At 39.6% G+C, this 24,956-nt stretch overlaps 1 protein-coding gene across 2 annotated transcripts in view; it reads left to right on the plus strand.

The window, feature by feature from the left end:
* CPNE8 (copine 8) overlaps positions 1–24,956 on the plus strand; it is a 349,055-nt gene that overhangs the window by 272,581 nt on the left and 51,518 nt on the right. For both annotated transcript variants that reach the window (XM_077471338.1, XM_077471339.1), the window contains 3 exons: positions 5,194–5,269; positions 9,460–9,513; positions 13,511–13,572. In XM_077471338.1, the coding sequence (XP_077327464.1) occupies positions 5,194–5,269; positions 9,460–9,513; positions 13,511–13,572 (192 nt within the window). The remainder of the gene's footprint in view (positions 1–5,193; positions 5,270–9,459; positions 9,514–13,510; positions 13,573–24,956) is intronic.

Consider the following 24,956-nt stretch of genomic DNA (forward strand, 5'->3'; position numbering starts at 1 on the left):
GTGGCAATCAGGTAATCACTGTGGAACAAACATTGACTCCACTCTTTATACTTAGTGCTAGTTCACAACAGATGCAGTTCTGTGTGCTTTTTTCCTGCACTAAGTGGTAGTTCACACCAGATGCAGTTCTGTGCGCTTATCTGGAGTTCATTTTTGTGGTGTGATTTCAATGGCTCTAGTTCACGCGAATGCAGTCAGTTCCTGTCAGTTTCTGCACCGGAAACTGACTGGAACTGATTGTACTGGTGTGAGCCATTGGCATACATGGAAAACACTGTGCATGGATTTTTAGGGCCAGTTCACACTACAAAAATGCACTAGTGCAGAAAAAAAAGCTCATGGAACTTCATCTGGTGGGAACTGACCCTTATTGACATCACCATGGCACTCATTAACAGTGGCCCTGTTCTACTATTTATCGCAGCTCAGCCAAGCCTAGAGCAGTTGTAGGCAAGTATATGCAAAATTGAAAAAGCCAGGTAAAGGTTAGGCTGATTAGGCTGTTTTTTTAAAAAAGGTCACATTTAGGGCTATGTTGGGCTTTCTCCAACTTCCATGAAAAACTGACATATTAGCTTTAGGTGGATTTGCCCTTTAATCAATTTTTGTTTTAAGTATTTTGCAGGGGTAAAAAATCAAATCAGTTGGTGGGGCACTGCCCTCCTACAATTTTGCTACTTTTGTGCAGGCTAGCTAGGTCTTTCCAAAAAAATCTGGATATATATTCTGTTTTATGATATCCACTAAGCAGAAAATGATTATTCTCAGTAAAAGGGATGTTTGAAAGGCCTCATTATTTTCAGATGAATAGTAAAACACCCTTGCATGTGGCCAGCTTTAGACTACAGCAGCATGTGTTCCTATGTTACTATGAATACATGCTGATATATTTACCAACAGCTGATGAGTGGACATGTCATCTTAAGTGTTACTTATTTTAGCAACATTTCTGATAAAGAGACAGGTAATGGGCAGTCAGCTAGGTCTTGTGTAATATCTAAATCAAAGATTAGTTTTGGAGGCAGTGTCTCTGTAAAGTAAATAAAGTAAAGAAATATGGTGGCTCTAGTTGTTGACCTTCTGAAAATGCTAGTACGTTAACCCACTAACTTCATGTGCAGATGAGGATATAAAAACACAAAAACTTCACCAGTTCATGTGCTGGTCAGAGAAAAAATAGGAAAGGTGTGGAAAAGTCAAAGATACTTTTCAATCACTGACCCTTAACAAATATCCTCGTATAGTAACTGAAAAGATTAAAGCCAGAATATCAGCATGACAGCCAGGAAACTAGCAATGGCAGACTCCATATTTCTCTTGTTATAGTTTTCACTTTAATAGTTTGAATGAAAGTTTAAAATAAACATTTTCATTGCAAGGGGTACAAAAATGTGCAACCTACACTTGGCTTATTCCAAAACATTTTTTTTTATTCAGCAAAAAACGTATTGCTGGCACCTCTCTGCTGACCTTCCTAGCTTGGTACATTTGCATTACTTGATCAAATAGCATATAACATAATAGTGTGAATATATTAAGATATTCATATAATAAAATAATCTACTGTGAATTCTTTTACATAAAAAATTAGCATTACAATGCACATTATATAACTTCTGTTAATTAAAGCAGACCTTTACCCCAGAAGACTGTGTGCATGTACCTAGCTCCATTCCCCTCCTTCTACCACTGTATGATTCTGTTTTTTTTGTGCAGTCTAGGCGAGAACAATGTTGTGCATCCATGCACAGATGCGCTGAAGGACTCTTTCAGTCTTTAGGACCCGGCAGAGAATTTCAGCACATCTGTGCATGCACACAAAGTGTGGCATAGTCAAGAAAGCTTGGACCTCTTTTTCTGCGCTTGCGTGGGCATAACTTGGTTTATGCACAGATGTGGCACAGGTCTTCGCCAGGTCCCGAAGGCCAGGCAGAGCCCTTCAGCAATTCTGCATGCATGCTGGACAATCAAGGTCAAGGGAACTGAAGCTCCCCTCCCTAAGGAATGAAAACCACAGTTGAGATTAAAAGGTGTTTGTACTCCAACACAAACTTGCATTATGTTAATCTATCCAAGATGGATAAATAAAGCAAGATAGAAGTGCTAAAATATATTCCTCGACAATATACGACTTCATGCTCCCTCTAGTGCTGCTTATACTTCTGCATTTGGCAACTTGATCACTGATGAAAGCAAAAATCATTGCAGATTGACTGATTCTTCTGTTTAGCAAAGATCATAAGACTAAAGACCTAGACTTTTGTTCATGTTGCCAGCACTGATGAGAGTTCAGAGTAATGGTTTTCAACATGAAAGATTAGCATTTCAACGCTCATAGCCATACCAACAACACAGCTTTGGAGGAAACTTGTATAAACATATTAGTAGGCTGCAATTGCAGACCTCTCCTGAAAATGAGGCCTACTGTTATTTGTGGGTAGGGCTTCAATATAAGCCCTACCCTGAAAATAAGCCCTAGTTTAAAGTTCTGGTAGAGTGCTGGAATCCACTCAGTTGCAGTAGCGTATAGTGTAGACTGTGTGATCCAATTGTGCCGAGTACAGTACCTTCGGAATAGCACCAATTGGCAATCAGCTAATCTCCTGCTCCTCTCCTCCCAGCTGTCAGCTGGGGATTTCCTCCCTGCAGTGCTCGGAGCAGGGAGGAGAGGTCTGGCAGGCTAAGGAAGCAGCGGACTAAGGAAGTGCCGAGCTGCGCTAAACTGATCCCCCTCTCCAAGCTATCAGCGGGGATCTCAGCCCCCTCCCTGTGCAGAGCTCCGGCGGGCTAAGAAAGTGGCGAGCACTCAGCTGATTTCCCTCTCTCCAAGCAGTCAGCAGGGGGTCTCGAGGGGCCCCCCTTCCTATGCAGAGCTCCAGCAGGTCACAGAAGCGCCCAGCTGCGCTATAAGATATGTGGCACTACACTATTTGCATTGCGTGATACTGTAACGGAGTGGATTCCAGTATTCTACAAGCACTTGTACACAGGGGATTCCTGACAGGCAGAGAAGGAGAGTGACAGCACATGGCATAATAAGCCCTACCCCGAAAATAAGCCCTACTGTGTCTTTTGTTGCCAAAAATAATATAAGATCCAGGAATATTTTCGGGGAAACAGTCGTTTCCTAGCATTCATGATAATCTACTGACTTCCAGTATTTTTACTAAAAAACGTATTCGAAGCTTGAATTTGGACCCCCCTAACTTGGTTCATGCATGTTCTTGGTGTTTTTACTTAAAAAAAAAAAATACTAGCATTTTCATATTGAGGTCAGCAATGGCAATCTGCATATTAATCTCAGTACAGTTTTTATACCTCCAAAAATAGACTGCCATTGCTGACCACCTTTGAAGATGTTAGTTGCCTGACTGTTCCTAGCAGTTGTAAAATCGAGAGCTAGTGAAATCAAAGCTCTTTACCTGCATACTTGCTTTGTGTCTGTAAGTGCCATCAACGACACCATTGGACCAACCAGACAATTTACATTCAAGAGATCAGCTTGGTAGTTAACTTTATGTACCCTAATGAGGGTTTAAGCTAATGCTGGATTACAATTCTGTTCTAATATTTCCCAGTATATCTAGATCATAACATTCTGGACCTCTTTAATTTGGTTAACACACTTTTTAAAATTGCACTACTTCGTATGAAGACTAGAGTACTCTATATTAAACAGTTTACACCCAGCAGTAGATCAGCAGGCATATACATGTTTTTTAGTGACAGGTAATCAGTCCTGTGATCACAAATATAAAATAATCAGCTCAATAAATATACTAATGTCTAAAAAGTGACAACTCTTTTTTTTTTTTTTAAACACCTGCATTTATAAAACATTAGCAGATCTTTTTGTACTGTTAAGACCCTAGGGTACTGGGAACCTGATTACTGATAAGCTAAGTGGAGATGCCACCCACTATAAGGGCAGGGTGTATTCACAAAGAGCTATACCGTAATAAAAATGCAGAGAATAAAAAATAAAATGTAAACACCCAGAGGCTATCTCCTCAAAAGATTGCTCCCCAGAACTTCGTCAGATCTCTATTGGCTCACATGAATCCTTTCAGACCGTCTTCAACTTATCTTTGCTGTATATTTGGGTGTGGAGTGTTCAGCAGTATACACATCCTATGGTGCAGTCTACCAACTTTTACTTAGCAGTGGAACAGCAGCTTCATAAGCTCCCATCACTGTTCCTGCTTTGCAGAAAGCCTTGTCTGTCATTCATTCTTATCCGTGGTATACGGACTGTCAAACATCAATTGTCAGCTTGTCTACACTGACTCAGCCATCCAGCAGTGTCCTGGCTTACTGGCCCTCAGGAATTCCTGTGTTTTGGTTCTACTGCATTTGCCCATTTGCCTACAAGGTACAGTATCACCTCACCCAGGACCCTGAGTTGTCAGTATATGTGTGACATGGACTGTGGTCCACACAGCATGCAGGTGTTGTATATAGGGGATCCATCTTGCAGGGGGGATTGGTCACATTGTTCTAGCTCTTCGGGAGGGCTGTTTTGAGCTTTATCATCTAGGATATTTCATTTTGGGGATGGAGAACCTTTTTTAGGGGGAGGGTGTAGGTATGCGGGTGGGGAATGTGTGTGGGTGGGGGAGGGGAGGTTTGTAGGGAGTAGCAATCTTGTTTGATGCTTTCTATTCATAATAAACAAATCTTTTAAGGAGCTTCTGGGTGTTTACATTTTATTTTTTATTTTCTGTGGTTTTGTTACTGAATCTGATATAAAATATTGCCTATTTTGGTCACTAGATGGAGCTGATGATCATAGGAAATAAATACCTAATTTTTATGGTCATCAAATCCATCCTGTTGCCATGTTGCTCTTTTTTCCTGCAGTTTCACTGGATGAATAGATCTTTTTTTTCTTTTCATAAACACACCCCTCGTTTTAAATATTTACTCTTTACAAGAAATATCTGCCTGTGCTATGAAGCTCAAAATACTGGGATACAGAAATATAATTAATTATGTTTTCTTACTTGTGTAAATGACCCTTATGATTCTGATTTACTGTAAATGTATGCTTGGTACTAGGCAATAGAGAAATGCCATTCATAGTTCAGACCTAATGCTAACGACAAATGTACTCAAAAAGTCAGAAACAGCTTCTAATGCCATTCCTTTACTGATTAATCTTGAATACTCTTTACTTTTGTGTTTATTTTACAGCCATGATTACATTGGTGAATTCACTACAAGTTATCGGGAGCTCTCCAGAGGACAGTCACAGTTCAATGTCTATGAGGCAAGTTGTATTTAATGAATGTATTTGAAGGATAGAGGACACATCAATTTTTAATCACATTGTTAATAGCAAAAATGTCATTACAAAGACTGTTGAGTTCTGGATTCTTTACAAAAGTCTGCATGGATTTTGGATATATTAGGGGAATACTATGTTGGCAATTTTTCACAGGTTAGAAAAATTTAGAGCCTATGTATAGTAGCCAATCAGCTTCTAACTTCATCTTATTGCTTTGACAAAAAAAACTGGAAGCGGATTGGTTTCTATGCAAAGCTGCACCAGATTTTGCACTCTCCAGTTTAGACCCAGAATTTACCAAGTAATGTTACATGAAAAGATAGGGCCATCATTTCTGATTCCATGATCACATTTTTGATGAGCTGGGAAGCTTGGGTTAAATAGCTCCTGCCATTAGTTTTGACATATAGCTACTCTACCTGTGATTTCTTGCAGTCCCCTCATATTTGTTACACCACCCTCCATTCCACCCCCTCCCTCTGTCCCATGTCTGACCCTCAACCCCTATTTCCCTGGACATTTACCCACCCCACCACCCTGTTGGAGGTTCTTCTATTTTGTTTATGACCTTATATTCTTTATTGTTTTATGTTGAATGAAAGGTGTTTTGTATGGGTTCATTTCCTGCTCCTACTTTTCTCTGTCTTCAGTATATTATTATTTTTTTTTTTATATTAAACAAGCACAGAAGTGTACATTTAGAGTGTACACATGGAGAACAGATTCAAGCCAATGAGCAATAACTATTATCCATTAGACATGTGCATTCGTTTTCGTCCGAATGCATTTTCGTCCGAATTTCAGCTATTTTCGTTTTCGTTTTGACAAACGATAACGAAAGCACAGAATCCGAAAAATGAAAGATCCGACATAAATAAATGCTTTATTTTCGTTTTCATTGTTACAACAGTTCGATATAGAATAGGAGATTCAACGTGACTCTGACAATAACAATCTGTCTATAGAACCTGTGGTCGAATGTGCCTAACCTTACTTCTATTAGTCCAAGATTATATAGAGAAAATATTCGACAGAGAGAAAAGATTCTGCAAGTTACTGTCCTAAAAAGTGTTTGGGGACCCGGGTCCTGCCCCAGGGGACATGGATCAATGCAAAAAAAAGTTTTAAAAACGGCCGTTTTTTCGGGAGCAGTGATTTTAATAATGATTAAAGTGAAACAATAAAAGTGTAATATTCCTTTAAATTTCATAGGGGGGGGGGGGTGTCTATAGTATGCTTGTGAAGGGGCGCATGCTTCTGGTGCTTAGAACTGTCCCTGCACAAAGTGTCATTTATGCAGGAAAAAAAGTCCTTTAAAATCACTCGCAGCTATTATGAATTGTCAGCTCCGTAATACAGAGAACACTCATTGAAAGTCATTGATAAAAAAATAAATTAAAAAATTAAAAAATAAGCGTGGGGGTCCCCCAAATTCAATTACCAGGCCCTTCAGGTCTGGTATGGATATTAAGGGGAACCCTGCCTCAAATTTAAGAAAAAAATTGACGTGGGGTTCCCCCTAAATATCCATAACCAGACCCTTCAGGTCTGGTATGGATATTAAGGGGAACCCCACGTCAAATTTAAAAAAAAATTGACGTGGGGGTCCCCCTAAAAATCCATACCAGACCCTTTATCCGAGCACGCAACCTGGCAGGCCGCAGGAAAAGAGGGGGGGACGAGAGAGCGGCCCCCCCTCCCTCCTGAACCGTACCAGGCCACATGCCCTCAACATTGGGAGGATGCTTTGGGGGTCTGTGACCCCTCAAAGCACCTTGTCCCCATGTTGATGAGGACAAGGGCCTCATCCCCACAACCTTGGCCGGTGGTTGTGGGGGTCTGCGGATGGGGGGGCTTATCAGAATCTGGAAGCCCCCTTTGACAAGGGGAACCCCAGATCCCGCCCCCCCCTGTTTGAAATGGTAAGGGGGTACAAAAGTACCCCTACCATTTCACAAAGAAAGTGTAAAAAATAGTTAAATAAGACAAACACACTTTTGAAAAATTCCTTTATTAAAAAAAAATAAAAATAAAAAAAGATTCCAGCGGTGGTAATCCACTCTTGCTATCCAGCGACGGACGATCATCTCTCCAGCGAACCCCGGGTTTCCCCTTGCGTCAGAGGGGGCGGGGTCAGGTGACGGGTGGCCCCGCCCTCTGTATATAAGAAACGTCAGGCCGCCGGAATCCCTACAGTGTCTCCTATGTGGAGACAGAAGAAGGATGGATTCGCTGCGCTGATTCAGATCAGCCATCGCTGGAGAGATGACCGTCCGTCGCTGGATAGCAAGAGTGGATTACCACCGCTGGAAACCTTTTTTTTATTTTTTATTTTTTTTAATAAAGGAATTTTTCAAAAGTGTGTTTGTCTTATTTAACTATTTTTTACACTTTCTTTGTGAAATGGTAGGGGTAGTTTTGTACCCCCTTACCATTTCAAACAGGGGGGGCCGGGATCTGGGGGTCCCCTTGTTAAAGGGGGCTTCCAGATTCTGATAAGCCCCCCGCCCGCAGACCCCCACAACCACCGGCCAGGGTTGTGGGGATGAGGCCCTTGTCCTCATCAACATGGGGACAAGGTGCTTTGAGGGGTCACAGACCCCAAAGCATCCTCCCAATGTTGAGGGTATGTGGCCTGGTACGGTTCAGGAGGGAGGGGGGGCGCTCTCTCGTCCCCCCCTCTTTTCCTGCGGCCTGCCAGGTTGCGTGCTCGGATAAAGGGTCTGGTATGGATTTTTAGGGGGGCCCCACGTCAATTTTTTTTTAATTTGACGCGAGGTTCCCCTTAATATCCATACCAGACCTGAAGGGCCTGGTAATTGAATTTGGGGGACCCCCACGCTTTTTTATTTATTTATTTATTTATTAATTATTTTTTTTATCAATGACTTTCAATGAGTGTTCTCTGTATTACAGAGCTGACAATTCATAATGGCTGCGAGTGATTTTGAAGGACTTTTTTTCCTGCATAAATGACACTTTGTGCAGGGACAGTTCTAAGCACCAGAAACATGAGCCCCTTCACAGGCATACTATAGACACCCCCCCCCCCCCTACGAAATTTAAAGGAATATTACACTTTTATTGTTTCACTTTAATCATTATTAAAATCACTGCTCCCGAAAAAACTGCAGTTTTTAAAACTTTTTTTTGCATTGATACCTGTCCCCTGGGGCAGGACCCGGGTCCCCAAACACTTTTTAGGACAGTAACTTGCAAATTAGTCTTTAAAATTAGCACTTTAGATTTTGAACGTTGGAGTCCCATAGACTTTAATAGGGTTCTAAAGTTCACACGAAGTATGCTATATACTAGCTCCGTCTAATCTTCTTTATACATTCGACAGACACCATAAGCCTTCAAAGACAGATTCGACCGTAATTCATGTGGATTTTCGGATGAATGCAATTTTTGAACGAAAAACTAAATAAATAAAAACGAATTTCGCGAGTAACTAAATAAATTAAGTTTTCGGACGAAAACGAAATTCCGAAACAAAATATTTTACTCTGCACATGTCTATTATCCATGTATTATAAAATCTAAGAGCCCAAGGTCAGTCAATTCATAATGCATAAACCGTGTTCAGCTTTAAATGTCTGACCAGTTAAGTATTAATATTTATGCTAATACTGAATACTACATTTTCTTATACTACAAGAACAATACGGTCATAAAACAGGAATATTTTTGATTTGTAATTCCATTACACATTTTATATAAAAATGCAACTGAGCCTGAGTTGATACAGAGGGTGAGAAAATGTTGCTTACAAGTGTTTGCACTAGTCTCAGACATCACTAAATTATTAATTTCTAAGAAATTATGTTTGTATCAGCAGATTCAAATCAACATCATGTCATTCCTATGTTTTAATTGCTACTTATCCACTTGTAAACTCGGTTTTAAAAAGATTGAAAACATTTTCTGTATGTGAACAATTATTAAGTCTATCTAACTGTAGATAATTAGGATGTTACCATTGTGAAGACTGCAGGCAAGCTTAGTAGAAACTCCACTTGAACTGTTTTTCACTGCAATAATAAGCACAAACTGTTCTAATGAATATGAAATGTACTTGGCAGAGAAAAAGCTTTTTTTTTTTTAGATGAAATTTATTTTTAGTGTCATATTTATTATTTGCTATATCACAAACTGTAAAATGTTTATAGGTAATAAATCCCAAGAAAAAAGGGAAGAAGAAAAAATATCTGAATTCTGGAACTGTAAGTAACATTATCGGTTGCATTAATATATTTTCTCCTTTTTTGTTGTTGTTAAATATGAGTATTTTGTTTAAAAAGCGTAAAACAAAACTGTTAGATCCACTTGCAAATTCCAAGGAATTCAGGCAGGAAGTCCTTTGTTTACAGTTTAGCAATTTCATGTTTCAGCAAAATGGTACAAATTGCAGAAAAAAACTATTACTCAAATGTGCATGATCTGCTGCAAACTCTGCTTTAAGAACTTCTTCACTCATCCTTATTGATAAATATGACTGTAACCAAAAAGTACAAAAGCTGTTTTCTTAATTTGCACTTCTGATCAGTATGAGAAGGCAAATTACTAAAGACTTGGTATCTTAAAACAGACATATGAGAGGCTGTAATTATAATGCATTGATTTAAGTTCCTTAAGTTTGGACTTCTTAGAATTCTTTGTGGAAATGATATTTCATAAAAAGAATGTACAGCAAGACAATGGTAAAGGTAACTTTGGTCTGCATTGATCATGGAAGCAAAGAAGTGTAAGATATTCATAAAGGAAAATATATAGGGTGAATAGAGGTTTACAATTAACCTTAGGTCACAAGTTGTATATCTAAGACCAACATGTTTTCTTACAAATTCCTTTTTTTTAAATGGGCACCTGCATTAGCCTAAAATCTAGCAACTATTAATAATGTCCCAGTTAATGTTGTACATTTAATTGGAAATTGGGTTTCTTCGTATTGCTCTAAAAATCTTTACTCTTTTACAATTCAACATTTGTCTTATGGCATTAGCTGTCCTAGCCCAGATATTGCTGCTCAGCAACTGCTTTCAAGTTGTAACTCCTTCTGGAGAGCTCAATACTGGTTTTAACATAGATCTGGGAAGTAACTGTTCAAGTTTTATCTCGTGTTGCGCCCTGACGAAAGAGGAATGGTGTTATGCCCAAAACATGTTAGCTGTTACATGACTTTTATTTTACTAACAATTAAAATTATCTTGGACTCGTTAATCTGGATTTGGTCTGGTGCTCCTTTCTATATTTTTATAGCTTGAGCTACTGTTCAGTGCCCATCAAAAAGAAAGAAAAAAAGTCTTGCTGTGTAGGAACAGCCTTATCAAAGCTATTGAGCTTGTTTGAAATTTTTCTTCACCCCACTACGCATGCAAGTCTAAACGAACACAACACCTTTTTGAGCATATTGTTCTTTAACCCACACATCTGACTGAATTAGGTGACTAGCAATCTTGGATAGAAAATACATCAGTTTAAAGCTGAAATCTGGGAAAATGTAACCTTGCAGTGAGACAAAATGTGAGCATCAATAGGACCTGGGGCATCCTGTGATGGAGCCAAAATCAAGTTCTGTGGGACACGTAGCATGACATGGCAAACAATGGTGATGGTTGGGATGTACGCAACAGTGGCAGTGGCTTAAACGGATGATTAAACAGAGGTTAAGTCTAGTCACTGTATACTCTGCACACATTTGCCACTGTCCTTGTACCCATATAATACCCCTGAATATTGTGCCACAAATGAGGGAAGAGAAGAGACAGGGAAGGGGAGAGAGAAAGGAAATTACAATTAGGTTGGTTCACATATATGCAAATTGGATGCTTTTAAACCACATCCAATGTGCATGGCATGTGAATGTGACTGGCTTTCAATAGCACCAATTCCCACATGTCCGGGGGGTGGGGCAGCAGTACAGTTTAAAAAAATGTCCTGTGCATTTTTGGGTCCAGTTCAGGTGCGAAGTCAGGCAAAAATTTACACCTGAATCTCACCTGAACCAGTGAACAGAAACATAGCGGATCCCAGACTGTAGCAGACGCACATATGTGAACCCGACCCTAAAGTCCTGTGTATCAAACAAATGCTGTATATGATACAGTGCAGGTCCGAAAAAAGTTAAACCAACACACCTAGCTAAGTATAGGCATAAAATCTTGTGCTATCGCTATGACTAATATGTGGTGTACAATGTGCATAAAATAACCATTTTCATGTGTTGCCAAAAAATCATATTGCTCCACCTAAAACCCGAATTGCTGTATATTTCAGTGTCCACATTAATTTGATGTGCAATACTATTCCTACTGTTACGATAAGACAGGCCATACATTCTGAAATCATGTACAATGCAAGGTTAATAGCTTATATAAGGAAAGTGGACTTTTACTAATGTATTCATTTTAAATTCTCGATAGATCAAATTAAAACATATAAAAGTCCATATTAAATCACTATAGCTTCTTGATGTCACCACAGTGTGATTAACACAAACCAGGAGAGTGCCCAGGAGAGTGCCCAACCACCGTAATGTAAACCTGCTTACTAGATGGAAAGCATAAAGGGCTATAACCTAGCCATGGCCTTTAGCTTGCAGATGTCCAAACTGGTTCCAGCAGTTTCAGTTCAAGTTTGTGCTGGAACACACGAACACACAATAATCCTAGGAACACACAATCTGTTTTCTCTCCCCTGCCAGAATGTGGATGTGTGTGTTTACACACACACATCCCCATTCTAGCTATGTCAGAAGTGATCTTGGGTGTCCAGCAGGCATCACGGCTGCCAGTTATGCGCATTGGCTTCTCAGTGACAAGCCAGACACGCGTGCGTGCCCCCTACACCCCTTAAAGTGGCCGCCGTACAGCTATGGTGAGTCGCACAGGGGAGCCATTCTGCCGCCATTTGATGGTGGGTGGTCGTCAAGTGGTTAAGGCCGCATTGAGTCAAGTGGGGGCCATCTTTCCCTCACTTGACTAAGTGCCAAGCAGTGGAAAGAATCGGATCGTCTCTGTGCTACCAGCGGCTCCAGCAACTGAGACATGCTGGTGGGGGGGGCACCTCTCCCACCACCGATAAAATAATTTTTTGGAGACCACTTTTATCTTAAAGCGGACTGCCCGCTGTTTAAGAAAATACCGGGGTTATGGCAGCTATCTACTGCCATAACCCCAGTATTCAAAGTTAAAGTACAGATGTATAACGACGGCGGGTGGTCTGGAAGTGGTTAAAATTCATACCAGATCATGTAGGTTTTTTTCAGAATTTTTAATTGCCGGCAATTGTTTTTGCATTCAGCTGTCAGATGGGAACCCTGCTGACAGCTGATGAGTCATGAGTCCCTTGAATGTCAAGGGAAGATCACCCGCTAACATCCGTCCAATGGACGGACAAAAAACTGACATATGGAATGCTGTGTGTAAGGGGCCTAACTCTTCTGCTCTATCCAACTTTAACTCTTGACATAAACAAAACAAACACTTAAAACTAATCCTAAGGGGTTGTAAAGGTAAATGAAAAAACATCTGACACTGCCTGTGCCCCCAGCCCCCCCTTTTTACTTACCTGACCCCTTGAAAATCCCGCGTTCACCCCCGCCGTCCTCTTTACCGCTCAGCCTGGCCACTGATTGGCTGGAGTGGATGGATGGAAAGCAGTGCAGCCATTGGCTCGCGCTGCTGTCAATCACATCCACTGACGCGGAGCGCCGGGGGGCGGGGCCGTGTGACACAGCAAGCAGCTATAGCCGCCGGCTGGATCACGGGAGTGCGCCCGCAGGTGCTTCTCACCATGCGAGGGAGCTTGCATGAACGTGAGAAGTACCTGCGGGAGAAGGCAGAGACAGCCACCGAGGGACCCCAGGAGACCAGGTTCAAGGCCACTCTGTGCAAAACGAGCTGCACAGTGGAGGTAAGTATAACATGTGTGTTATTTAAAAAAAAAAATTTACTTTACAATCCCTTTAACCTTAGCTTCAACCTTATCATGTAACATTAAAATACCTTCTAAACCCTAATCCATAATACAACTTTCCTAACCCAACCCTTATCTTATCCCTAATACTAACTAGTGAACACCAGAAGTAATTGCCTTATGATATACAGTATTAAAATTCAACTAATATTAGTCATACTGGTGTTAGGACCCATTTTGTCAGGAGATCCAACTGCAAGATAATGGTTTGTTCATGTCTAATTGTTTTTACTTTGCTTTTAGGTTACTTTGCTTTCTTTTCTAGTGGAAACAGAAGTTTCGTTTCTCGATTATATTAAAGGAGGGTGAGTAGTGTTTTATGGTTTTCTTTTACATTTTTAAAGATAAAAAGAGAAATATTTTAAAATTTCTCCGAGTGGGCATATTCACCCAGCAAGAGGATTCTGATTTTTCACAAAAAATATATATGCAAGTTAGTTGCTACGCGAGCCATTTTTCAATGAAACAACCTTAATAATTACTCTTCTGTTACATTCTACAGCCATCTGATTTCACAGAACAACACATTTTTTACTTAGTTTTGCATCCTAAAAAACACTTGATGATTATGACATCCCTTTCAAACTGAAAACTAATATCATTTCAAAATGGCAGTATCACATAGGAATCTTGATAAATATGAAAATAACTTTTAATGACTATAATGTATTTAATTATGTAATGTTCCGGTATGCTGCATGAGTTCAACAGGACTAAAAGTGTTTTGCTGCTGACTTTGATTTGTACAACCACTTTTCCATAGTGGTAATGTCCTGGTGAAACCTTTCACCATGTTAGACACTGACTGCACCTACATTTCTAGGAAAGAAATCCAAGTGTGAGTACAGAAAATTAATCTTCAGTGACATGTTGCGCTTCATAGTCTTGAAATTTGTCAACCAGCTGACTGTAGTTTGGTGCTTTGTAGTTGCCAAGAAAATTATCAACAACATCCTTGAATGCTTTCCAGGAAATTTCCTCTAACCCCACAAATGGATCTTCAAACTTCAAACTTCTTGTCATTGATGATGTATCTGATCTGTGGACCAAACAAAAAAGCCTTCCTTAACTACTTCCCACCTTGTATTTCATCATATGATGTTCTCAGGTTGAGTACCTGCACCTGTAGGCATCATCCCAGGATGAAAATTTTCCGCCAGTGATTCCCTCTTTACAAGAAGTGATTTCAGTGGCTGAACAGCCACTCAACCACCACTGCCACCTTTCCTGGGCTCTCCTGTCTGACCACAGAGCTCAAGAGTGATGTGACTCACGGCACTGCACAGAGAGAGAGAGGAACTGATGTTGTACTCAGCATAACATCATCTTCTATATTTTTTTAAAACAATTAGGTATTCTATAGTTTTTGTGTGCGATAAAACTAATTAAAGTGTATTTTTCCCCAAAAAATTACGTTTCAAAAACCGCTGCTTAAATACTGTATGGCAAAAAAAACATCCACCATTTTATTCTGTATGGTCTCTGCTAATGCTAATACATACACATATATATATATATATATATATATATATATATATATATATATATATATATATATATATATATATATATATATGTTTATGGGTCCTAAGTAATTTTCTAGCAAAAAAACAATGATTTAATAAAGAAACTGCAGACCAAATGGCAATGAACCTCTATAAGAGCCCTGTTTAAATAGCCATCAGCATTAGTGACAGGTGTGCATCTAAAAGTGTTAGTGCGCATATGTTCATGCCGATCGCTTACACATAGAGAACCTCAAGGTGCCCAACTGGTTGCTCTTTTGCGGGTTCCTGCGGAAGAAGGCATGGATCAAGTCTGTGGCATGTACATTTCATGCAGGTTCCCAGGAATTCTCCTATGGACCATAACCCTTCCACTTGATTAAATATTGTGTCTGTCCCCTTCTTTCCCTGCTGCCTAAAACAGCCTCAACCTCAAATTCCTCATCCCCATCAATAATAGGTGCAGGAGGACCTGCTGGGTGTTTCTGCAGAAGCTTGCTTTAACTGAGACAAAGGGTCAGTGTGCAATAGTAGGAAGTTTCCGGCTGGTAAAATGGTGTCTGGTATTAGGATGTCTTTAGGATCTCCGAACATGGGTGACAAAGCATCAGGCTTAGTGTTCTTTGATCCAGGCCTGTACGTAATATGGAATGAGAATCTCGAGAAAAACTGTGCCCAGCGAGCTTGGCGTGATTTGAGGCATTTAGCGAAGCATAGATATATTCAAGGTTCTTATGATCCGTGTAGACCAGAATTGGATGGGCCACGCCCTCCAGCAACTACCTCCATTCCTCCAATGCGGCTTTGATTGCCAAAAGTTCCCGATCCCCTACATCGTAGTTTTTTTCAGCTGTCATAAGTTTTCATGAAAAGAATGCCACTGAATGGGTTACTTCTTTGAGGCCTTGACGTTGTGATAAAATGGCCCCAACTGCACTTTCTGAAGCATCCACCTCCACAATATAGGGCAAGGTAGAGTCTGGGTGACTTAAGACAGGAGCAATGGTAAACCATCTCTCAACGTTTCAAAAGCAGCTTGTGCCTCAGAAGTCCAACAGAAATGGATACCTTGTTTGGTCAGCTGTGTAATAGGGTGAATGATAGCCAAAAAGTTCTTGATAAACTTGTGATAAAAATTGGCAAAGTCCACGAAGCGTTGTATTCGGTTCTTGTCTGTGGGGGCTGGCCAATCTAGTATCGCTGAGACTTTCTGTGGGTCCATCTTGATCCCATCGGTCGAAATGATCAGACTTAAGAACTGGATGCTTCATTGCTCAAAGTCGCATTTCTTGGCTTAGGCATGAAGTCCATATTTGCGGAGTCGGCACAATACACTTTTAACATGCCCTCGGTGCACCTCCAATGATATGGAGAATATCAAGATGTCATCAAGATAGACGACCACGAAAATATCCAGAAAGTCTTTGAAAATGTCATTAATGAAGTACTGGGAGGTGGCTGGGGCATTGCAAAGGCCAACGGAACAAAATTACATAATTTGGGTCTGTGTCCATACACGGCAAGGTAGCAGGTGATGGTGGTGAAGTTTTCTATATATTAAATTTACGTGTCCATCTTTTCTATTAAAACATATATACAGTCCATCAATAAACGATTCAGTGTCGGTGTAAAAAAAATATATATGCCATTCGCACTTCTAGTAATAAAACCTTTCTGGTTATGTAGCACCTATTCTAGTTCTGGGAGCATTAAAGGGATCTAGTTTCTGCTTTCTTTATTATAATACTATTATTATACAGGATTTATATGGTGCCAACAGCGCTTTACGAAATTAGACTTTCTTTGAAAAATACCATCGGTTTAGCTTTAGTAACATGGCACTATTCCAGCTGTAATACTGCATTGATTCTACTTCATAGAGGGAACAACAGGCCAAGAAAATGTGATCACTTGAGACTAAAGCAGCCATAAAGCATAGATGACACTAATATATACACTAATGCACTAAAAAAAGTAATGAGTTTAGAGGTAGGGCATTGGCTATTATAACTGCTTGATTTTTTTCATTCTTTTGAAAAGAGTTATTTTAAAATATAATATTGAATCCTCACAGTAACTGTAACATTTCTTCCTTTAGCCCAGTTAGAACAGCATGGTGTTAATAACATCAATAAACCAAATAGGTCTAGGATACATTTTAAATTTGATATAAGGTAATAGATAATGAGGCATAAGTATGTAGGTGATACTGAACGATGAAAATTACAGTAATTAATAGCAAGATATCATTTCAATGTTCCCTGAAAATTTGTATCATAATCTTTATTATGCTATAATAGCAGTGCTATTAGAGCCCCAGGTAAGCTCACAGCAGGCTTGTAGTGTCTCCAGATGACATGCCAAAAGCCTTTTGTGGCATTTTCTTTCTGAGCTCAGAAAATGAAATAGAGCATGGAAAATATAATTGTTTTGCACAGTATTTGTCATTACAAGCCACGGAAAAATCGACCAGCTTTACCAATCTTTTCAAATGAATTCTGGGAACTTTTGTTCCTATATGTATCATTAGAAAGTATGTCTAGTTTACATTGATTTACCTGTTTAAAAAAGGAATCACTAATGATATATTGAAGTAGAATTTCTGAAATGCAGATTTAGTTTGTAACCATTAGGACGTTATTTGAATTTACACATAGGCAACACACTTACGCCCTCCAAAGGTCTGTAGAACTGCATCCTTGCCACATACCCACTTTTAAATCCTGTTTAGAACTTAGAACAATGCTTGATATGGTCTAGAAACTTTAAAGTGCATACAATACGGAAACATATTCTAGAGCAAGGCTAATAAAGTTTTAGTATCCACTGTGGTTTTTCTCCTGTCATCACGATATATACAAAAACATTTACTCATGGCAACAGGTGAACATAGAGATTATAGGAATAGGCAAGTTGAGCAACTTGACAGATCAGATTAGTCTAATTATTATCTATTTCCTAAAAAGCATGTCCTCGGATCAAAGTCATAAATCATTTTATAGCAAATATGATGTCTTATAGCTATGGCTACTAGTATGCGTTATATAGGTGCACATGCAAAAAATTTTAATGTCTTCTCAGTGTAAGGTTTGTGAAATAAGCCTGCAGTGATCATTTAGACGCATCATGTGTCTTTTACCACAATGCAGTCCTAGAGACAATAATGATAGTAAATCGTTGCTGCCTCCAGGTGTGCCTCATGGCTAAAAATACCTGTTAGCTCTTTCCCTGACAGTCACTTCCTAGCTTGGGAAGTTGACAGTGAAACCTCCTTCTCCAATACATTAAAACTGTTAAATCTAGCTCTTTGTCTTTTGTTGGCTTGCATTCACTATATCACAAGTTGCAAAAGAAAGCTGTTTTTTAAATGCATGTATGTGTTTAAAGTCAAAATCCAGCTTAAGCTTCAGTCTTGCACAGTTGTAAAGGCTCCCCGCCTGTACTGATTTTGGCTAATCTGATCGAACTACACACTGTAAGCTTTTCACAGTGGCATTTGAAATTGCAGCAAGTCAGATAAAGCAAACCTCATGGCTGGGTAACATCCCAGATCATCTCGTCTTTTCCTCCCCAGGCTTAATGTCCCTGGCCCAACCCTTTTATTCATTAGATTTCAGTACTTTCAATCACAGAGGTTAAACATCTCTTATTACCTTACCTAGGGCAGTTTACATGCAAATGCAGCCTGACTAGTGTTTGCCACTCCTCCAAATTGACATCTCCCAATCAAGGCATTATGATATTTGCATAACTCTTCCCAAAACCCAGCCCACTGAGAGCCTAAAGCCTCGTACACAAGATCGGACTTTCCGAAGGGAAATGTCTGATGACAGGCTGTTGACGGTGAGTGTATATACTCCATCGGACAATTGTCGGATTTTCCATGCACAAATGTTGGCTAGCAGGTTTTAAAATTTTCTGTGGACAAATGTGTGTTGTTGGATTTTCCAAGCATGTGTACACAAATCCATCAGACAAAAGTCAAAAGAACAAACACGCATGCTTGGAAGCAAGGATGAACCAGAAGCGGTCAGTCTTGTAAACTAGCATTCGTAATGGAGAATTAACATTTGTGACGTTGCAAATTATGAAATATCGAAATTCAGCGCACAGTTCTCTTCTTCTTTAATGGGATAATAATAATAATAATAATGAAGCTGCTTTGCTGGTGATACCGATGGAGTTATTGCAAACAAATTTTCAAAGGCTTTTTTTTTCTAGTGATCTCAAGAATAATATTAGTATGCTTTTTTAATTTAGGCAAGTTACCACAACATCATTATCTTGTAGTTTTTTAAGATCAACGATACAACTATGTTGGTGTCCCTTGTTAATTTTACATTGTATTTTTTAAAATGTAACTGCCTACTTCCAAAATGTAATTTGAAGTAAAACACATAGCCAAGTATTATTCTACACATTTTTTTTATTGTGCATTAAAAAAAGAAAACAAATAAAATTAGACATGCTATATGCCAATAGAACTTAAGGAAAAAGTGCATTCTATGCATCCAAAAATATAGAAAATATACCAAATCAAATCATTATTCAACCAAACAAGTAATGGCAATTCAATAACTCCAAGGCCAGTAATATATACCATGTTATCTTCTCCGATTCCGCAACTGAAAAGCACAAAATGAGAGGCACGAATCAACACTCACCAAACTTCTAAGGCCGCGTACACACGCGGGGACTGTTCGCTCAACTTTGTTCGTCAAACAGTTTCAGCGGACAGTCCGCTCAAAATTAGCATGGACGGACTTGCCCACACACGACGAACGAACAGTCCGCTGAAACGGTGCGCGATGACATGAACGGCACGTATGACGGGACTAGAAAACGACGTCCTATACACTGCAATGCAACCTTAAGCGTGTAAATTCTTTCTGAGCATGCGCGAGACTTAGTTTGACGAACAAGCCTACACACGGGCGGACTGTCCGCTCAAACCAAGTTTCAGCGGACAGTTTTTCGGAATTTCCGAAAAACTTTGTTCGTCAGACTGTCCGCTGAAACTGTCCGCTGAAGCCCACACACGAGCGGACTGTCCGCCGAAACACTGTTCAGCGGACAAAGTTGAGCGAACAGTCCCCGCGTGTGTACGCGGCCTAACACAAATTTAGCAGAAGGAGTCCAAAGGGTGGCACTAAAGAGCTGAAAAACCAAGTAGTACGTCAGTACGTTCATAATTGTTGGCCAACAATTGTGTAGCCGTGTGTATGCAAGACAAGTTTGGGCCAACGCCCTTCGGTCAATATTCTGCAGTTTTGTTGGGCAACAATCCGATCGTTTGTACGAGGCATAAGAGCAGTGCTGAGACAAGGTGTTGTGATGTTTCACAAAGACTATGTGCAACACTGTGCCAGGCCCTCCCACCAGCCATGACTGTCCTGCATTGTGTAGAGCATGGGTCTTCAAACTACAGCCCTCCAGTTGTTCAGGAACTACAATTCCCATCATGCCCAGTCATGTCTGTGAATGTAAGAGTTTTACAATGCCTCATGGGATGTGTAGTTTCGAAACAGCAGTAGTTTGAGGATCCCTGGTGTAGAGAAACATAGAGATCCGTTGATGATAAAGTACAGTATTGGGTAGGTGGAATTGGCACTGCTAGTGTGAAATGTGCTTTCATGTGTCAAATAAAAATTCTACATGCAAAAAAACAACAAATAAGGCATACACAACCTTAAAAAGCAACAACGCCTTGATGCGAAAGTGGGAAGTACAAATTGCATATTTGACTTATACCATAAAACTAATGTGCAATAATCCAATATAAAAAAACATTAGTGATATTTGTGTAAACATGTTAAATAAAGTCCATAGATTCATATCATTCATACATGCAAAAAAACAACAAATAAGGCATACACAACCTTAAAAAGCAACAACGCCTTGATGCGAAAGTGGGAAGTACAAATTGCATATTTGACTTATACCATAAAACTAATGTGCAATAATCCAATATAAAAAAACATTAGTGATATTTGTGTAAACATGTTAAATAAAGTCCATAGATTCATATCAGAAAAAAATCATAGCAGTAGGAGTGAAATAAACTTTAATACAAATCATTGTATTGGAGTGAAATAAGTGCTGCCATAAAGTGCATGCAAACAGGCAGTATCTTCGTGTCATACCCGTGCCCCCCTCTTGCACTGCACTTACCGGATGACACTACCTATCAAAGGATAACTAGCCTCCACAGTATCAGATGATTGTGAAAAGGGTCCTTATGGCTACCTTCATGATCTCCTCCACCCCAGTGAGCTCATGCAAAGACAAAAATAATGCATGTAGCGTAACTCCATATATATAACCTCTTGTTTATTGTGCAAGATATTAGGTAAACTTACAAGATTCCAAACAAAAGCAGGCGTTATATACAAAATTCAGGAAGTCGGACCAAAACCATGTACTAACTTGAATCCAAAGAACCTGAGTCTGGTCCCTCTCTGATTTCTCCTTTGCTTGCCATCTGCAAGACTCAGTCATAATAGATTAAGCCAACATGCCTGCCTCCCGGAAAACCACCCACCCCCTCAAGCACACACAGATGAGTCATACCCTCAGTTCTCTGTTTCTATGAGAGGGGATGTCTTTTCAATCTGCTCTCAGATTACACTCAGCTCTCTGCTCTAGCTATGCAGTGTGTGACATCAGATCTCCGCCCCCTGCTTTCTTCTGCTGAGAAAAAGCCTTTCATTTGTGTGTTGTAGAAGGCTGTACAGGGCAAATGGCTGCAGATAAACAGGTACATCTATGTAGGAGGATTTGTTTCATGTCTATGTATTATCTGAGACTAGTGACTTCAGTGTGGGTATATGTAAAGGTTACAACCACTTTAAAATACATCTTAAGACAGCGCCCTACCCAAAACGCTCAATGCTAATACCTATTAAATATGATCACTGCATTCATGTTTTCAGACACATTTTTTTCAATTAATCATGCTATATTCAGGATAATTATGAAAAGGATTGTTTCAAAAACCTGTAGTTTTTTAATTACATTTTATTCAAGTATGCATAAACAGATTTTCCCACATTACACTGTAATGTTCTCTTTAATTTAAACTACTGTAATATATAACATGTTTGCTTAGCCCCTTGTGAATAAGGTTTTCTTTGGTATGGAGGGTTACTGCTATCTGCTAAACATAGAACAGTAAACTCTTGTTCTTGTTAGCAGGTCAGCACTGTGTAATATACACCCACTCCTTTAACAACAGTCTTTTTATTGCAAGCATTTTTTCTCGTGGAAATACTGCAGTCTGTTTACCTTGACTGTGTTTAATTGTGTAGTTGAATATTTATTTATGGTCGCTGCTTAGTATATTAAGATGGATGCCGCATTTTGTATTTATTGACCTTTGCATGGACGCGGTTTGTGGTTGGTTCCTATAAAGTATAATTGGGTATCTTTTTCTGATTATATATTACATTTACTAAAGGGCAGTCTGTGTTACATAAGAGGATGTGCTTGTCTGATTGTAGTTAATTAAGCCGCTACATTTGATTGCTGAGTGTTCAGACAGTCGTGCGGTTAACTAGCTGACCTTCCTAGTGACCCAAACCTTTGCTATTTTAAACCATGGAGTTTTTGGATTACATCTTTTGGAAGTCCTAGACAGTGTAGATAAATACAAGTGGTGAGAGAGAGCAGATCAAATGTGAGCTCAAAAAGACTGTAATTGTGCTGCCAGGTCTTGAGCCATTAGAAGGTCCCTGCAGTAAGAGAACTGATGCTTGCCTTGCCAGAGGTGACTGGCTCTAAAATGACATGGTGTTAAAAAGATGTAGAAAATTAGCCTCAAAGTGACATTAGTACCTTTTATGACTGGAGCCTCCCTACAGTGTCCATTTATATTAATGATTCCTGACAGTTACTGTAATGTTTCAGTCACTCAATAGACTTATACATGGTATAAGGGAATCTTTGTATTTGATTGTAGAACTTTGCAAAGTTTTAGCAAGACATGAAGCTGAAAGTGTTTGCAAATATGCTATTAAATAAGTAGCTATGAACCCAATCCACCAATATGGAATATGTTATATGAAATCTACAAGTTACAAAACTCTTACCTTACAAACTATTCATAGTTAGACTTAAAGTGGTTGTAAACCCTTACAAACCACTTTGACCTACAGGTAAGCCTAGATTAAGGCTTACCTGTAGGTCCAAGAAATATCTCCTAAACCTATACGGTTTAGGAGATATTTACCTGAAGACGGCCACCGCTGTCTACGGCGCACTGGGCAGGCCACAGATCACGGTGATATGCTGCGAGTGTCGGCTCCCATGCGCATGTGCGGGAGTGATGTCATCACGGCTCCGGAGAATCACAGCGCCGGAGCCGCGAGACCCGGAAGTCGCTCCAGGATCCATGGCAGCGGCAAAGAGGAAGACGGGGGCTTCGTTCTCAGGTGAGTTATTCATAATGAGCTATTATGTTATGCATACTAGCTCATTATGCCTTTGCCTTGCAGGGTGTTTTTTTTTTTTCCCTTTACTTCCTCTTTAAGAAGATCAGATTTTGCAGCATCTGGATGGCTGTGAATGCACCTATTTCAAAATGTGAATCTGCTCCAAAGGGAAAACCAATTATAATAGGCTTTTGTTGGAGTCCTTGCAGTATGTTTTGGAATTTAAATCTGTGATATTTTGTTTTTGGTGCTCTACTTATTCTCTGATTTTCAGTTTGGCTTGTGCTCTTGGTTTCTGCTCTGTTGCCTCTGTTCTGTCTCCTTTCTTCACAACTCCATCTTTGGCTTGCTCTTTCTTACTATGAAACTGATTTGCTTGATTTTACCTTTTCGCCTCAAACCAAGGCTACCTGTGTTGCCCTCACCTTGAGTGTTTGACTACAATATTGTACAGCCTATATCAGGTATGGGTACTACTGCTCTATTTATTATCAGATGTTTCGGATTACCCTTTCTCCATGCCAATTATCCACCCAGTTTTTATTGCCGGGACAGTCTTCAGTCCATACTAGCTTACATATATCCTTGTTTTGAAGAACTTTCCTTAGCTTCTGTGTCACAATCTTATACTATCAGTTGGTATCTGTAAACACATTTGTTGCTTACATTTGTGAACGTCACTAACTCTTTTTTTTTTTTGGTCTGGGAGATGATCTTTCTTTGGAGGATGTGGGTGGATATGGTTGGACAAGGGAACCCTTTAGCTTATGAAAACATACACAAACCAGTCATATCTTGCCTAACGTGCAGTCCCATAGTCAACCTTTATCCTCACAGGCTGACAGGCTCCTAGTCACCCCCCCAGAGTAATTGACATTGACTACCTTCAGGAGACACACTTTATAACACCAAACTCAGCATAGGGTAGAGAGTAGGAAAATTCCATTTCTCACCAACAGTCTCTAACCCAAGCCCTAAACCCTATAAGACTGCTTAAATATTCAGCAAATCTTGCATTGAATCTCTCATTACGCTGCCCTGCGTTTGTATACCTTTCTTTCAGTTCAGTACATCAGTGATTTGCTGTATCTGCAGCCTCTTACTGCTTTCAGCCTTTCTAAGTGTATTTCTGTGATTGGTTGTGACTAGTCGACACATTGTCGCACTTGTGGGATTTGCGTTCCTCCTCCCTATTTATGACCGACAACTTAATCCTGTTCCTAATTAACTAATTCATATTTTCTAATGTATTCAACTTGCTTTTGGCTCTCAGATGAAGCTGTGTTTGATTTTTTAAGTTGACATTTACTAAATTACTGGAACTCCCCCCAGGTGTATAACATTGTCAAAGACATTTAGCAGCTCCTACCCTTCTTCTCACATAGACATAAACATGTATACTCTGTCGATCAGTGCATGAATATTTACAATGTGATCATTTAGAAAAACAATCTTTTGGTTGTTTGACCTTACTCTGTAATAACCATCATTTAAAGTGAAACATTTCTAGTTTTTGGCTGATTCTGGAAGTTAGAGCCAAGTTTTATTGCTGTCTGTGTTACCTCCAGTGACATTTACCCTCACATCCCAGTCATCTCAAAGGAAGTTAGAACAGAATATCTCAAAAGGGGATGCAGACATCAGTAAAAAAAATCTAGTGGAACCAATTTCTATTATATATCACCTAATTAATAAATAAAGTCCACTTGTGTGTAATTTAATCTCAGTTTAAATACTGTTGATGTGAAGCCCTCA

Source organism: Lithobates pipiens, unplaced genomic scaffold (genome assembly GCF_037356315.1).
Source record: "Lithobates pipiens isolate NorthernLeopardFrog02 unplaced genomic scaffold, aLitPip1_a1.2 Scaffold_8, whole genome shotgun sequence".
NCBI lineage: Eukaryota > Metazoa > Chordata > Amphibia > Anura > Ranidae > Lithobates > Lithobates pipiens.